Source organism: Scyliorhinus torazame, chromosome 1 (assembly GCF_047496885.1).
Source record: "Scyliorhinus torazame isolate Kashiwa2021f chromosome 1, sScyTor2.1, whole genome shotgun sequence".
Classification (NCBI taxonomy): Eukaryota; Metazoa; Chordata; class Chondrichthyes; order Carcharhiniformes; family Scyliorhinidae; genus Scyliorhinus; species Scyliorhinus torazame.
Genome location: NC_092707.1, coordinates 186077535 through 186094523, shown reverse-complemented (window position 1 = coordinate 186094523; position 16989 = coordinate 186077535). Strand labels below are relative to the sequence as shown.

Genomic DNA, 16989 nt, shown 5'->3' with positions numbered 1-16989 from the left:
CAGTTTCTGTCCTGTCTGAGAGCTAAGGTTCTAATCAACAGACAGACCTTGCACCTGCTTGTTTCTCAGTATTGTCCAATTTTCCCTGCATTCTTTGCAAGTGTCCATTTTGTAACCAGGACATGGCCACCCCAGATGGCTACAATACACTTTGGGGGCAGGCTGGAAAATCCAGTCCAGGGTCTTCACTCTCTTTTTTTTCTCTCTCTGGAGTCTTTTCGTCTTTTGATTTCAGCTGACAAGCAGTCTTCAATTTAAGATCCAGTATACCTGGCAGCTGATAGCTGGTGCATTTTAACTCTTTCCTCAACCACAATCCATGTGCCTGATCAGTGGTGTTATTGATTCCTGATTGGCTTGAGAAGTGTGTGACCAGGCCCAGATTGGGTGAGGTAGTGATCAGTTTCGGTTTGGTTTTTCGAGGGCGATAGAATCCTAGAATTCCTACAGTGCAGAAGGAAGGTCATTTGACAAATCGAGTCTGTACCGACCCTCTGAAAAAGCATTCTACACAGGCCCCCCCCCCCCCCCCCCCCCCCCCCCCCCCCCGCCCCGCACATCCTCGGACAGTAAGGGGAAATTTATCATGGCCAATTCACCCAATCTTCACATCTTTGGAGTGTGGGAAGAAACCGGAGCACCCGTAGGAGACCCAGGCAGTGATGGGGAGAATGTCTGTCCACATAGACAGTCATCCAAATCTGGAATTGAATCCAGGTCCTAGGTGCTGTGAGGCAGCAATTCCAGCCATCATGCCACCCAGTGGTAATGGTTGATGCCATTTCCTATTGTCCTCTGACTGGCCCTTTCAGGTGTCATTTAATTGTTGGATCGTTCGGGCAGCAAGGTGGTGTAGTGTTTAGTGCTGCTGCCTCACGGCACCGAGATCCCAGGTTCAATCCCGGCTCTGGGTCACTGTCCATGTGGAGTTTGCACATTCTTCCCGTGTTTACGTGGGTTTTGCCCCCACAACCCAAAGATGTGCAGGGTAGGTGAATTGACCGCTAAATTGCCCCTTAATTGGAAAAAATGAATTGGGTACTCTTTAAAAAAAAAATTTTTAAATTGTGGGATCGTCCCTCTAATTTTGGCTGCTCCTGTCATTTTATTAAAATGTATGACTCATCTAAAGTTCACAAGTGCAGAAGATGCATTAATTTATGACACAAGGCTGAATGTCTTACAACCTGGGCACGATTTAATGACTTGGTGACGCGATGAGGCTGTTAATTGCTGGGCGAGAACCAGATTAACATATTTAAATGAGCCATTAAGCACTGTATTCTCACTGCGCCCGGGAACTAATGACCTCACCTGTGTCACTTCGCCATGGTGCCGGTTAGCACTGCTCCACACAAACATAGACCAGGCATAACTGCACCTGGGGGGGTGGGGGTCTCCCAGGCCGTTAAAGACCCCCGGGTGGCTGGACTCTGGGCAGGGCGGTACCCTAGCACTCCTGCTGGTATGCAAATAAGGTGATTTGATAGTATTAGCCCTCCTGCTGACTATGGCCTTGGCAGTATAATGACCAGTAATGTGGGACTTAGCTCATGCAAGCACACCTACAATCCTGCTGCCTCCAGTTGTTCTCGACCTTGTGCTGGAAGAGAGTGGAAGATGTGTCAATAAATGTTGTGCAATCTGTTTGAAATGTGGGTGTGAGGTTTGCAACCATGTTAAGTGGGTGAGAGTGAGACAAAACTTCTCAATGTGAGCTATTGGGCCTGATTGGTACGGGTTGTTGGGAGGTAAGCGATTGGAGTGTGGTGATTTGAGCAACGATTGAACTGAGTGGTCCAATTACATAGGATTGCCTAAAATTATCGCATGGAACCAGGCCATTCGGCCCATTCAATCCATGCAGACATTTAGGTGTTGCTTGAGTCTCCATCAATTTTTCCTCATCTAAATCTATCATCGTAACCCTCTACTCTTCTCCCTCATATACTTGTCCAGTTTCCCCTTAAATACATCTATGCAATTCACTTCAACCACTCACTGTGGCCGCGAGTCCTACTTTCTCACCATTCTTTGAGTAAAGTTTCTCCTGAATTCCCTTTTGGATTTCTTGGTGACTATTTTATATTGATGGCATCTAATTCTGCTCTTCCCCACAAGAAGAAATAATCTCTCTTCATCCACTCTACCAAAACATTTAATCATTTTAACAACCTCTTCTGGGACACCCATGAGCCTTATTTTTTTCAAGAGAAAAAAAGACCCAGGTGGTTAATCCCTTCATGATATTTATACCCACGCATTTCAGGTACGATCCTTGTAAATCCTCTCTGCACCCTCTCCAATGCTTCTACATCCATTTTATAATATGCCAAGCTGAAATTCATACCGTATTCTAAATGTGGTTTGAATAAGGTTCATTACAGTTTAGCATGACCTCTATACATTTCCATTTTATCACTCAAAAAATAAAGCCCAGTGTTTAATTTGCTTTTTTATGGCCTTACTAACTTATGGCACAACAAGTAATAATTGACCTATTTATACTCCCAAGATCCCTTTGTCCCTCTACCCCGCTAAATTTGTATGTTCCAAGTACTAAGTAGCATCCCTATGTTTCCTGGCAAAATGCGCCATCTCCTATTTATCTGTGTTGAACATCATTTGTCAATTATTTTCCCGTTGCGTAGGTTCATTAATGCCCTGTAGTTTTATTGCAATCCTTCTCAGTATTGACAATCCACATCAATTTGGTGACATCTGCAAATTGAGAAATTGTGACTTTGATTCCAAAGTCCAAGTTGTTAATGTAAATTGTGAGCAGCAGTGATCCCAGCATTCATGCACATGGAACGCCACAGCCCAATTTCTGCCACCCTTTCAAACTACCCTTTACTCTTGCCATCTGCAGGCAGCACGGTAGCATTGTGGATAGCACAATTGCTTCACAGCTCCAGGGTCCCAGGTTCGATTCCGGCTTGGTTCACTGTCTGTGCGGAGTCTGCACATCCTCCCTGTGTGTGCGTGGGTTTCCTCTGGGTGCTCCGATTTCCTCCCACAGTCCAAAGATGTGCAGGTTAGGTGGATTGGCCATGATAAATTGCCCTTAGTGTCCAAAATTTCCCTTAGTGTTGGGTGGGGTTACTGGGTTATGGGGATAGGGTGGAGGTGTTGACCTTGGGTAGGGTGCTCTTTCCAAGAGGCGGTGCAGACTCGATGGGCCGAATGGCCTCCTTCTGCACTGTAAATTCTATGATAATCTATGATCTGCTTTCTGTCTTTTCTGCCATTTGTCCCTTAGCTCCACATCCTATGACATCATTCATTCGTTTATCATGGAGCACCTTATTCAATACATTTGAAAATACAGATAAATTACATCTGTTACATTACCATTGTCTATTCTCTATGTTATCTCCTCAAAAATTTCAATAAGGTTGATCAAGCAAGACTTTCCTTCCTGAAGTCCATGCTGACTGTTCATTATTAAATTTTTCTTTCTTCTATTGTCTCTTTTAGTTCCCTTAGATTTGGAAAACTTTTCACAAAGCACATGCTTATGTCTGTTTTGCTGGAAAAGATAACTGGCGTGAAGCCAGAGGCTAAAGCTTGAAGGGCACCACTCTGCATCAAGTATGGAGACCAGGAGTCTTTCTTGCTTTTATACTCCCTGACATTGGAATGTTTTGAGGTTGATAGTCAACCTGTTTGGCCATGTCATGAACAGACCTTCACATCAAGTCCTGGAGTGGGACTCAAACCCGAAGCATCTGACCTGGAGGCAGGAACATGATCTGATGTGCCACAAGACTTCTTTCTCCTTTAGCAAGGATTCCATAATTTTTCCTACCACCAATTGATTGATCTAAAATTTCCTTGACATGTTCTGTCTTTTTAAAGATAGCTATTCCATTTGCTATCTACCAGTCTTCTGAAATCTTTTTCCAAAAGGTTATTGGCCGGTATTCACCAATCTCACGGCCAAGTTCTGGCGCCGGCGTGAAAAGCGGTGTGAACCATTCCGGCGTCAATGGTCCTCAATTGTCCGGTTTTCCCCCCTTCCTAGGGGGCTAGGTCGGCACCGGAGTGGTCCCCACAGCTCCAGCCGCGCGGAACGGCCGGTGCAAGTTCGCGCATGCGCGCAACGAGCGGCAGGATTCCGCGCATGCGCCGACTGGCAGGCGGGATTCCGCGCATGCGCGTGGGTTCCCATCTCCGCACCGGCGCCCGGGCAATATGGCGGAGCCGTACAGGGACCTAGTGCGGAGGAACATAGACCCCCATGGAACCAGCCCGCCCGCCGTTCGGTAGGCCCTGATTGCGGGCCAGGCCATCGTGGAGGCTCCCCACGGGGTCGGATCCCCTCGCCCCCCCCCCCCCTCCAGGACAGCCCCCGCAGATGCACCTTCCAGGTCCCACCGTGTGGGACCATAAGTGACCCATGCCGGCAGGACTCGGCCGAACTCGGCGGCCACTCGGCCTGTTGGGGCCTGGAGAATCGCCGGGGGAGAGCGCTTTCAACAGCCATCAACCGGCGCGGCGGCAATCCCGCGTGCGCCCGAGAATCGGCACCGTAGAATCGGTAAGCCGGCACGGGTATGAGAATCCCAGCCTTTAAATTTCAGTAGCAATGCCTCTTCCCTAGATTCTTTTAAAATACATGAATGCAATCCCTCCAGACCAGGACTTTCTATCCTCTTTGAGTTTTATTAGTTTATTCAGTACATGTGTTTTCTTCATTTTAAATGCACTTATCTCTTTGCTCATCTCATCATTCAATGTCATATCTACCTGTTCCATTTCTCTGGTAAGTACCAAAGGGAAATAATTATTGAATATTTCTGTCATCTCACAATTGTCACCTGTGGTATTGCCCTGTCTATCTCTGGTGGTTCCATTCTCATTGCAGCCTTCCTTTTTTATTGATAATTTAATTGTTTCTTTTAACTTTTTCTAATCTTTTCATATTCTCACTTATTTCTGCCATCTATTGTTATGGGAGAGGCTTTTTCAGAACCCCAAAATGTATCATGGAGTTCAACCAACCTCCCTCTTTAATGCTATTGTTGCTTTTCCGAGCACACGGCTTGTTCCCCATGTATAGTATTACAATTATGGACACGTGGGTTTTTAAACACAAAACAATGTTTATTCCATGAACTCAACTTAACCTTTTAAATAAACATTGGATCACTTAACACCCCCTACTTCAAAGATAACCCTGAAAATAATACAACACTAAATAATCCTTCAGTTATTCCTTTCAACATCCAAGAGACTTAACACCTTTAAACAGAAACACATCAGGTTAAAGGCATTACTTTTATGAGTTTAAATCACCCAAATGATCTAGAGATAGTCTTTCATGGCAGAGAGCACAGCAGATCCAGCTCACTGCAAACAAAGACACACCCAAGCTTGTTCCTCAAAACTTAGCTTTCTTCTTTCAAGCAGCACACAGACACTCCCAGCATTCTCCTCAAACTGGCTTTTTCCTTTCAAGCATCTCACAGCAAACCAGCCAGGCATCTTTTAGCTGCTCTCTCCCAAAACTGAAACTAAAAAACTGCAAAATGGCAGAGCTAAAGCCCAGCTCCACCCACACTCTGACATCACTGCATTTCTTAAAGGTACATTGCGTAAACATCCATTTCTCAAAGGCACTCTCACATGACACTATGCACTTACTTTATGCCTCTTTCTTAACCCACAATTTTCCCCTTCAATCATTAGTCATCTATGGAATCTCACTAGTGTTCAGTTTGTTTCTTTTCCATTTACTGGAATATATTTTTCCAGACACTCTGTTGAACACCATTTGAAAGTTTCCATTGTTGTCTTGTTGTTTTTCGATGTTGTTGCTCATTTTCTTTTCCCAAGCGTAAGTTGGTCAGTTATGGCATTTGAAGATGCATTTGTAGTTCGAGTCAATGTTTGGAACCTTTGACCACTCTGGGTACAAGGCATTTGGTGTCAGCCATAATAAGTTTATTAAGCAGAAACATAAGGATAATAAAATGGGACTTAGCAAGGCGGTAGTCACAATCTGTTCTTCCAAACATCGGCTCCAGACTCTCCCGTTGATCGAGGTGCTCTCGCCTGCTCTGTTCTTGTTGCTGCTGCATACTTGTCGACCATAGTCTATCTCCTCTTCTCTTGGTTGTGTGTTGAGGATCAGAAGGGACGCTTATACCCTTTTTGAATCTGGCTTTGTGCCGTATTGGGTGACTGATTAGTTTACCATTGGTTCATTATTGTCCATTACTGTATTGTAAATGTAAATATGTCCTTCGTGCATAATGTTTTATCAGAATTTGTTTTATCTAACCGAATGTCGTGAGATGCTGAGATGAATGAAAATGAAAATCGCTTATTGTCACAAGTAGGCTTCAAATGAAGTTACTGTGAAAAGCCCCTAGTCGCCACATTCCGGCGCCTGTTCGGGGGAGGCTATTACAGGAATCGAACCGTGCTGCTGGCCTGCCTCGGTCTGCTTTCAAAGCCAGCGATTTAGCCCTGTGCTAAACAGCCCCAGATCTGGGGCGAAATTCTCCTGAAACGGCGCGATGTCCGCCGACTGGCGCCCAAAACGGCGCCAATCAGACGGGCATCGTGCCGCCCCAAAGGTGCGGAATGCTCCGCATCTTTGGGGGCTGAGCCCCAACATTGAGGGGCTAGGCCGACGCCGGAGGAATTTCCGCCCCGCCAGCTGGCGGAAACGGCCTTTGTTGCCCCGCCAGCTGGCGCGGAAATGACATCACCGGGCGGCGCATGCACGGGAGCGTCAGCGGCCGCTGACAGTTTCCCACGCATGCGCAGTGGAGGGAGTCTCTTCCGCCTCCGCCATGGTGGAGACCGTGGCGGAGGCGGAAGGGAAAGAGTGCCCCCACGGCACAGGCCCGCCCGCGGATCGGTGGGCCCCGATCGCGGGCCAGGCCACCGTGGGGGCACCACCCGGGGCCAGATCGCCCCGCGTCCCCCCCAGGACCTCGGAGCCCGCCCACGCCGCCTTGGCCCTCCATTCAAAAGGTGGTTTAATCCACGCCGGCGGGACAGGCAATTTATCGGCGGAACTTCAGGCCCATCCGGACCGGAGAATCCAGCGGGGGGGGGGACCGCCAACCGGCGCGGCCCATTTCCCGCCCCCGCCGATTATCCGGTGTCGGAGACTTCGGCAACCAGCGAGAGCGGGATTCACGGCAGCCCCCGGCGATTCTCCAACCCGGCGGGGGGTCGGAGAATGACGCCCCTGAATCTGGCCATTGTGGGCCGGATCAGTGTTTGGCAAATCTGCATATTAGAGTAAGACAGCTTTTCTCACTTTAATATGCACTCATATGATCTACTGAGGCCCTGGAATCTAACCCCTTCCTTCGCCTTCGAGACCTCAGGTAATTGCTGGCCTCCCAAATAGGGACCAGATGGAACAGCATTTGGGTGGTCTCCCAGGGGATCGGAGGCCCCCAAGTGGTTGCTCCCTTGGCAGGTTGGCACCCTGGTACTTCTGATGCCACCTGAGCTTCTTGGCACTGCCAGCCTGGCACCCTGACCGTGCCACCCAGGTGTCAGCCTGACACTTCCCAGGTGGTACTGCCAGACTGCCACTTTTCCCACGCCATGGATCGGGCCGGGGAGTATCCTGCCCATGTGAGGTGGGGTGCTGGAGGGCCTGCTGACCTCCTTATTAGATTATCTGGAGCTTTTGCGGGGTGGGGGCGGGGGGGGTGGGGGGGGTGGGTGGGGGGGGGGGGGGGGGGAGAGAGAGAGAGAGAGTTGGGGGTCGCGTTTCAAAAAGGATTCCTCCTCCTGCACTGAGAAGTCGGCCGAGCCGAGCTCCTCAGTGCAGAAAACAAGACTAAGTGTGGCCTCGGCGGGGCGTTCGCCGCTGAGGCCCTGGTTTGCAACAAAATCCCGTTAGATAGCAGGGTGATTCTCGACGCAGCGAGCACCGGGAAACTCTCCGCTAAACAAGTTCATCATGGGACTCTGTTGCAATTTGTTTCGATCACGCCCATGGATAACATAAAGTTCAGCAAACGAAAATGCTCATCCAAACTTCCAATCAGCCAAAGGTCAGAATACTTCCTCATCTAAGCTTTTATAACAGTTTGACATTTGTTTCCACCGTCCACCATACATCAATCTTGCATTGACTAAATTAAATAAAAATTATGCCTCATTTCACGGCAATTCCCAAATTCAGACTTCCATACTAACCTATATATTCACTGATCTTAATCACTTCTGTGCGGTCATTGAAATTCTTGCAGCATTTCTTCCAGGTTATCAAAGGTGACCCCTGGCATCGATCATCATGGGTGACAGCATCAAGTTCAGCAAACCGTGTTTTAGTAAAGTTCTGATGGGTCTCCACTTGCTGCTTGTCCACTTCCAACTCTTTCTGAGTGGAAAGTCACTGGAAAGCAGTTGCTGGCTGTGCAGCCATTGGATTGTCCTTTGTTTGTCATCAGCATGCAGGTGAATATGGGAAGGGGGTTCTAGAAGGGTCTCACTTGAGGGAAATAGGAAAGGCAGGATCACGTAGCAGCAAAGACCAAAATTTCCTTCTCGGGCCTTGAGGCGGAATCCTGCTTCTCCTACTTCTACAAACAAACATAAAATATTTGCGTTTTCATGACCTCTTCATGCTCGAAACTCTTCAGACCTGCTTCAGGCTAGGGATTAATCCACAATGACCCCATGCTCAAGCCTATCAGTCTGATGACCTAATTGGATCTGATCTACATTTGTTAACAGAAAATAGAGTCCCATTTGGGTACACAGTGCGGGGCCTTTCTCGATGCCTGCAAGAACGACCCCACTACCAAATGGGACACTGCTGTTTTTCTTGGCCTCGGCGAGAAACACCCCACCAAGCAAAGCTCCACTTATGTCACTTCCTTCAGTGACAAACTCAGCTCACCAGTTTGGGGCTCCATTTACAAATGCCACCCTGATCTCTCGACCCCCCTCGGACACTCCATCGTGGCCTACGGACCGCCGGACCGCAGCCCCCCCCCCATCCCCAACTTATCTCATGGAGTCCTCGAGCCCCCCCCCCCATCCCCCGCCCCCACAACACACCTCTTAAGGGCAGGGCAGTTGAGGGCCTGATTCCTGGCATCGGCAGCCTGACACCACCCACACCTTGGCAGTGCCAGGGTGCCCGTGTGGTAGTGCCAAAATACCCAGGTATCAGCAGGAGTGCCAGGGTACAATCTTGCCCAGAGCCCAACCACTGAGAGGTCTTTGATGGCCTGGGAGATCCCCCCATGTGCCATTATGCCTGGTCCACATTTGTGTGGACACATGTTAAACGGCACCATGGGTAGGTCTCCCAGGTGCGGGCTTTCGTTATGGTACCTCAGAGGAACCGGCCAAGGTGCTGAGGGTGTTCATGGACCAGATGGGAGGGGTGGATCCATGGAGGTTTGCGAGGCCGGGGGCCACGGTGCTGGATGGCTCATTTAAATATGTTAATCTGGATTTCATGCAGTGAGGGAAAGATCGTGTCTCCGAATCAGGGGCAGGGAGGCCATTCGATCGTGCACATCATCTTTGGGTGGGCAGTTGTCCATCCAGAAACCCGATGAAAAATTGCAAGCATCAGAAACTGGGCAGTTTTTCAGTCCTGTTGGCTGATTTTAACTGCCAATCTGGTTGATTTTTGTTGGGTGCACAGGGTTAAATACATCCCCAATGTGTGCCTTGGCAATATAAAATACTGTTGAAACTCAGCAATAAGTTCAAAGTGTGAGGATTTTAAGAACTTAAAATATGGTTTTGAAGAGAGCAAATTGAATTTATTCTCACAAATCCTTCAGAGAAGCAATGTGCTTTAAAATGCCAACTTTGGACAATGTTGACTGCCACAAATTGTGAAGATGGTATCAGCACAAAATTGGTAAATGTGAAACAAGGTTAATGATGAGGAGAATACATTTTCCCACAGAACAGTGCAAGCGTGGAATATCCTCCCAATCGAAGCATTGAAAAATATATTGTTTTTTTTTTCAAGTAACTGATGAATATCTTGTTGGGAATTGGATTGACCTTTGTAAGTCTCGGCACCAAATTGTGTGGAAGTTTTTGGTTACATTACCCTGTGATCCTGGAGGTAATCATTTCAGAATTAAGATAGTAAGTGTTGCATTCTGTAAATTGCTGGGCTGACATATTGGATTGTACATGGGATGACTCCAAGAGATGAAGAAGAAGTTTTATAAAGCTTTCCTTTTTTGGAACTTTTACCTGCGGTTCCGTTTACAGGAGATGACAGATTACGGATTGAATTTATGTCCAATGGATATGTGTATTGGAGAGAATGCCTTTGATAAGTTGAATATCCATTTCTGTATACATCTTTATCTATTCTGCCCATTACTGTGGATTGTTTAGGAAACGATTTGTGGAAGACTTCAAGGAAATCTCACTTTTAAAAAAATTTCAAAACAAGGCTGATGTTTTTTTAGTATCATTCAGTCATGACCTGGATATTTCTTTAGTTTGTTTTGTAACTCAAAAGCATAACCTTGTGCTGGAGAAGTGTATGTACCGTACTAAACACTGACCACTCTTTGTGTTCCTTCAGCATTTAGACACAATGAATGTCCTGACCCCGGGGTACCAGTGAATGGGAGGCGATTTGGGGAAAGTCTGCAGCTGGGAAGCACAGTATCTTTTCTGTGTGAGGAAGGCTTCCTGAAGACACATGGATCTGAAACGATCTCCTGTATCCTGAAAGATGGAAATGTGGTCTGGGACAGTGCTGTGCCAAGATGTGAAGGTGATCATTTTAACAGTTATGTTGATGTAACAGCCCAGTTTACAAGAGTGGTAATTTTGGTGGGATCCATTTTGACTTGTCGATTGTTGCGAGGGTCTGATGTTCGCAACCAAATAACATCTTTCCTAGACATCATGCAATGCTCATTTCAACAAAAGAAACATTCACGACAACTTTTAAGAGTTGAGACTGTGTAACCTGCTGAAAAAAAATTGAAATTTAAACCTTTGATCCATTACAGTTAAAACTCCACTGGAAACAAGAAAAGTGCTGGAGATTCAGATTTAACATTTGTTCTCACTGGAAGCAATAAAAAAAAAATCAGCATCATTGTTCACATAAACTGCTCTGTGCATTCCTCAGAAAACATCCATACAGTTTGGGAAGCATCATGTTGGAAGCAAGGATCTCTGTGCCCCTCCAATGTCACCCATGAATTATATTTTTGTACCTACAATATCGTAATAGCTGCCAGTTCATATAAATGACCTGTTCAGCTGTGCAGTTGAGCTCCGCCTGATAGACCAATGATTATTTTTAACAGCTGAGGTATGTGCACTCAACGGAACCCTTCTTATAGTGAAATCTTATTTTTTTTACTACAAGAAAGCTGCCAGTGGACCAGGACAAACTGGCTAATCGAGCATTGCTAACTGAGAGTTTGATGAAGTGCAGGATACAGCGGTGTTTAAATTTACTGTGCATTGGTGTGCAAGTTTGACAAAAAGATTGAGATCTCAGAAATAGTTTTCTGAAAGATGTTGAAATGTAATGTTACTTAATCAGGATTGGGTAGGTGACTTGAGACTGCATACATAAGACATTGCTGCATGTGTTCCTCACGGCAGTGTCCAGGCCCAAATATCTTCAGCTGCTTTATCATGACTAACCTCCATCATAAGGTCAGAAGTGGAGATGTTCACTGATGATTGGACATTGCTCAGTATCAATTACAGTACGTCATATAATGGATCAGACGGTGCTGCATGCAGCAAGGCTTGGGCTGATAAGTGACAAAGAACATTTGTGTTGTTTCAGCACTGGGCAAAGACCATTTTCAACAGGAGAGCGGTTAATCACTTTCCTTTGATATTGAACCGCATTACCAATTTCAAACCCCCAACATCAGACTCCTGGAGTTACCAGTGACGGAAATTTAACTGGATCAGCCACAAGAATACAGTGGCTAAAAGAGCAGGTCAGAAGCTGGGTATATGTAGGGCGGCACAGTGGTTAGCACTGTTGCCTAACAGCACCAGGAACCCGGGTTCAATTCCAGCCTTGGATGACTGTGTGGAGTTTACATTTTCTACCCTTGTCGGCGTGGGGGTGCTCTGGTTTCCACCCACAATCCAAAGATGTGCAGTTAGGTGGATTGGCCATGCTAAGTTGCCCCATAGAGCGTGATTCTCCGATTGCCGAAGCCGAAATCGCATTCGGCGATTGGGCAGAGAATCCCTTTTGATGCCGAGTTCGGAAACGGCGCCTGTTTTCGGATGTTCCGCCCGCTCCAAAAGAGAGTCACTGGTGAGTACGCCGCACGCTGTTGGGGTGGCCTCAGGGCGTCACCTGAAGGGCCTCCCCCGATGCTCCGCCCCCGATGGGCTGACTTCCCGACGGCGTGGATCACATGTGGTTTGAGATTTTGTCAACCTCGCGTGGCGGCTGCGGACTGTGGTTAGCACCACCACAGTCAGGGGGGAGCCGTTCCGCTGGCCAGGGGGGCTTCGGCGGAGGCTGGCTGGACTGGTGGGGGGTGTTCGGGGGGTGGCAAGGGGAGTTCCAGGGGGCACTATCTGGCAGGCCGGCTCCGCATGTGGCCAGCGCCATGTTGTACGGCACGACCACTGCAGGTCGGCGCCGTGAGCATGCATGGCAACGGACCCGGCAATTCTCCGGCTGTTTCTGTCGGTACGCCATAGGTGTAAGGGAACATCCTGCTATACGTCCAAGTCACACAATATCCTGGAAATATATTGACATTCCTTCCTTGTCACCAGGTCCAAATCCTCGCTGGGCAGGATCTAGATTTACATCTTTAAGTGAGCAGTTAGGCTCACGTAAATATTTTTGTGCCGGATTCTCCCATGGCCCAGGAATGAACGCCTGCACCTAGGTGACCACACAAATGTGGACCAGGCATAGTGGCACGTGGGTGGGTCTCCCAGGACATCGGAGGCCCCCAGGTGTTCGGACACTGAGCAGTGTGATACCCCAGCAGTCCCGCTACCACCTGGGCAGTTTGGCACTGCCAGCCTGGCACCTTGGTAGGGGCATTGCCAGGATACCAGGCTGGCAGTGCAAAGGTGCCTGGGTGTCAGTTTGACACTGCCAGGGATTGGGCCCAAGGGTGCTCTGCCCTTATGTTGTGGGGTGAGCGGGGCTCAAGGACGCCCTTACAGTTAAGTTGGGGCATTGGGGGGTGTCCGGAGATCGGGGAGATCGAGGAGATCGAGGTGGCATTTTTAAATGGCACCCGATCTCTTTCTGCATTGACAAACTGAGCTCATCAGTGTAGGAAATGAAGGTAAGTGTGGCCTGCGCGGGCCATACCTCGCCAAGACCAAAAAAAAACCGGAGTCCCGTTTGGAATCAGAGTTGCCCTTTTAAATGCACCCCAAACGGGACTCTTGTTTTTTCCACATTAAATCGAGCCCTAGAATTCATTTACGAGATGTAGTCGTCACTGGTTCGGCCAACATTTCTTACCCATCCCTTGTTGCAGTTAGTAAATAATGCTCGATGATTTATCCATTCCAAAACATTCACAAACACATGGACTGCTGAGGTTTAAGATGGTGGCTCACCACCACCTCCTCAAGGGCAATTAGGGATGGGTAATAAATGCTAGGCCTAGCCAGTGACACCCACATCCCATAGACGCAGAAATAAAACAAAACAGAGTAAGTTTCAGATACTGAGGGCTCTGGCTTAACCAGAGACACTGATGGCAATTCATGCACAAAACCCATTCCTTGTAAAATAACTCAAGGCCACTGAGTGCAAAGCTATGCAGTTAACTCAGAGCCAAAGTGCCAATAGTTTAGAGAGGAGAATGTGTTTTTCAGGCATCCTGAAAGGAACGATTGTGACCTCAAAAGTGCAAATCTGTATTCCGAGAGGGAGATATTACGAACTTGGGTCCAGAAATTAGATGGAAGATGTAGTCGGCACTTTAGGGGTTAACAGACTGAGGGGAAAACTGCTAGCATGGAGTTAGAGATATATGCCCACACATGGCCTGAGTTATATTGTCTCATTCAGACTTAAACTCCTTAGTGGGAATACACTGGATGTTCCTGTGCAGCCAGGGTGATTCACTCGAGATCCATTGCCCTTCGGGACACTCTTGTTTGATGAGCCATTAGCCCATTACAGAGTCTGATGGCAACGTTTGTCCATACATGGGAGGTTAGGTGCCTATCAATAGCATGGCTCTGTTCTTTTGTATAAATGTGTGTGGGAAATCAATCAAACAGAATCACAGAATTTACAGTGCAGAAGGAGGCCATTTGACCCATTGAGTCTGCACCGGCCCTTGGAAAGAGCACCCTATCTAAGCCCAGACCTCCACCTTATCCCCACACTTCCACGCTATCCACGTAACCCCACCTTACCTTTTTTGGACACTAAGGGCAATTTAGCATAGCCAATCCACCTACCCCTGCACATCTTTGGACTGTGGGAGGAAACTGGAGCACCCAGAGGAAACCCACACAGACACGGGGAGAACGTGCAGACTCAGCACAGACAGTGACCCAGGAATCGAACCTGGGACCCTGGTGCTGTGAAGCCATTGTGCTAACTACTATGCTACTGTGCTGCCCATGGTAGCACGGTAGCCCAAACAACCAAGATAATGATAATGGGTTCAAGTCTGGGCATCCCAGAGGAGAACCTTTGTTTGAGGGGCTGGGTGGAGCTCATAGAGAGAGAAGAAGAATCCTGTTTAAGCAGGTGAGGAGAAGGAGTGGAAAAGCCACCGAAAGAGATCATGTAAAGCTGCCCCCAAGACAGGCTTTCAAAAAGGGTTCTGACAACAGAAAATTGATTTATAAATGCAAGCACCACCTTTGCCTGCCGATGTAAGGGAATGAGAGTTGGATGTTCATTTGAAGTGTTGTTGAATGGGAAATCGTGTGTTCGGATTAAGACACTACACGTAATCTGTTATTGTTAGGGTTAAAATTTAAATTTAAAAGTTCAAACACTGTTTTTTCTTTTGTTTTAATAAAGTTTATAAACTATTTCTTATGTTTTCGCTCCTGGAACGAATCGATCTTTCCGCACCGCCTTAAAACTTAAAAAACATTGTTGTTCTGGTCCAGTACCTTAGCCACTATTGAGAGCTGACCAGGCGTCCGTAACACCTGTCCAGACTGCAGATCTGGTAACCTGCTGCATCATTGATGTATTTTAATAAGCTACCTGGCCTCAGGTATTTGATAACTTGCTTTCAAGCAGCAATATCTGCTGGACTACATGGATCAATAGCATTTATACATATCTACTATTGTATTATCAGCATTTGACTTATAGCCCAATGGTAGATATGATCTTGTTGAGGACCTGGAATTTAACAATGCTCCTTTGGAGTTTGAGCATTTTCACAGTACGGCCTGGCTTGTTCCTTTATGAACAACTCAACTTCATAATGCAAAGGTGATTGGACAACACATTGGACCACCAGGAATTTGTGCACAAATGTACATGATTAGGCACTCGTTCAAATGTTATTGGTATAGGTGCAAATGTCAGATATCATAAACTGGCTGTGTATAAGAAAGATAATGGGAACGTGTGCACATATTTGGATCTGTTCTGTATAACCAACTGCTTCACTGTCTTCACATTCATCTTATCTGAAATTTATGCAGTCATTCTTAATGATTGCATGAATCAATGAATGGAGGTGAAATGTAAATTTGAGTAAGTTTGAGATACTGAAGGTTTTGGCTTTTTCAAAGTCACTGGAAGTGACCTCTGTTAAATTCTTAGCAGGAAATAATTGCAATTCAAGGAATAACATATGAAATCGGCATGCACAAAACCAGTTCCTTGTGAAACAACGCAGGGTCATTGTATGCAAAACTGTGGCCACACAGCAGCTCCAAACTATATCTCCTGTCCACTCAATATAAAAATTAAGAGGGAACATTACTTGTATCCACCTGTACCTTTGCTACTGATAAACATAGAGAATGGCTTTCTCCTGCTCCTGTGTTCTATATGTAACCTACTTTGTATTATTATTTAAGCTGTACAGAAATGAAAATAAAATCCAGAACTTTTACTGAGCCAATTCTGTGTATTATGCCAAGCTGTGCTTCACTCTGAGTTTGTTTCCCTACAGCACCATGTGGAGGTCACCTAACTGCTCCAACTGGAATGATATTATCTCCAGGCTGGCCAGGATTTTACAAGGATTCACTGAACTGTGTGTGGGTGATTGAAGCTCAACCAGGATATCCCATCAAAATAACCTTCGACAGGTACTTTTGCACATTTTCCAATGATTAGCAAGAATCCCTGTTGGAATGCATTCAGCCAATGCCGGGTACGCTAGTGTAGTCAACTGAATTAATAATCGAGAGGCCTAGGCCTCTCGCCCAGACAACGTGATTTCAAATCCAGTAATTGTAGAATTTAAATTCAACTTTTAAAAACCCGGAAATTAAAAAGCTGACATCAGCAAAAGTGACCATGAAGCTACTTCGCTGATGCCCTTCAGGGACAAAAGCTGTTTTCTTTACCTAGTCTGGCCTGTATGTAACTCCAATTCTACAATATTTTGGGAGATTTCTAATGATAGTGGCCTAGCACACCAGTGTGATCCACACATTGAGAAGTGAACCAGTTACACCCACACCCTGAGAATTATTTTATAGAGTGTTATCAGCAAGCTTCATCAGTCATTTATGGATACAACTTTAGTTATCACAATCATGTGCATAAATGCTAACATACTGTCTCAGCACAAACAATGGTTTCCCCGTGAAATGTGAAGCTTGGCAATGAAGAATTTTCAGGGAAATCAGACTCTATTTATTCAGTCATTGAGCTTCAGTGATTATTGCTGAAAGGTAAATCAAAGAGTTCGCAGTCATATTCAATCTTTAAGACTCTGCGATTGTCATCTTGATCATATTCATGCTTATGTTCTCGGCTTGCCAAGCTTGGTAAGTGCATGAGAGGCATTGAGGTTGGGTATTCTCTCTGATTTGCCACTAGTGCGCACAGAG

General features: G+C 46.6%; 1 protein-coding gene across 1 annotated transcript in view; it reads left to right on the top strand.

The window, feature by feature from the left end:
- Positions 1-16989, top strand: part of csmd2 (CUB and Sushi multiple domains 2) — a 995459-nt gene that overhangs the window by 323564 nt on the left and 654906 nt on the right. Inside the window, exons 11-12 of the mRNA XM_072502405.1 lie at positions 10553-10747; positions 16101-16239. Of these exons, the coding sequence (XP_072358506.1) occupies positions 10553-10747; positions 16101-16239 (334 nt within the window). The remainder of the gene's footprint in view (positions 1-10552; positions 10748-16100; positions 16240-16989) is intronic.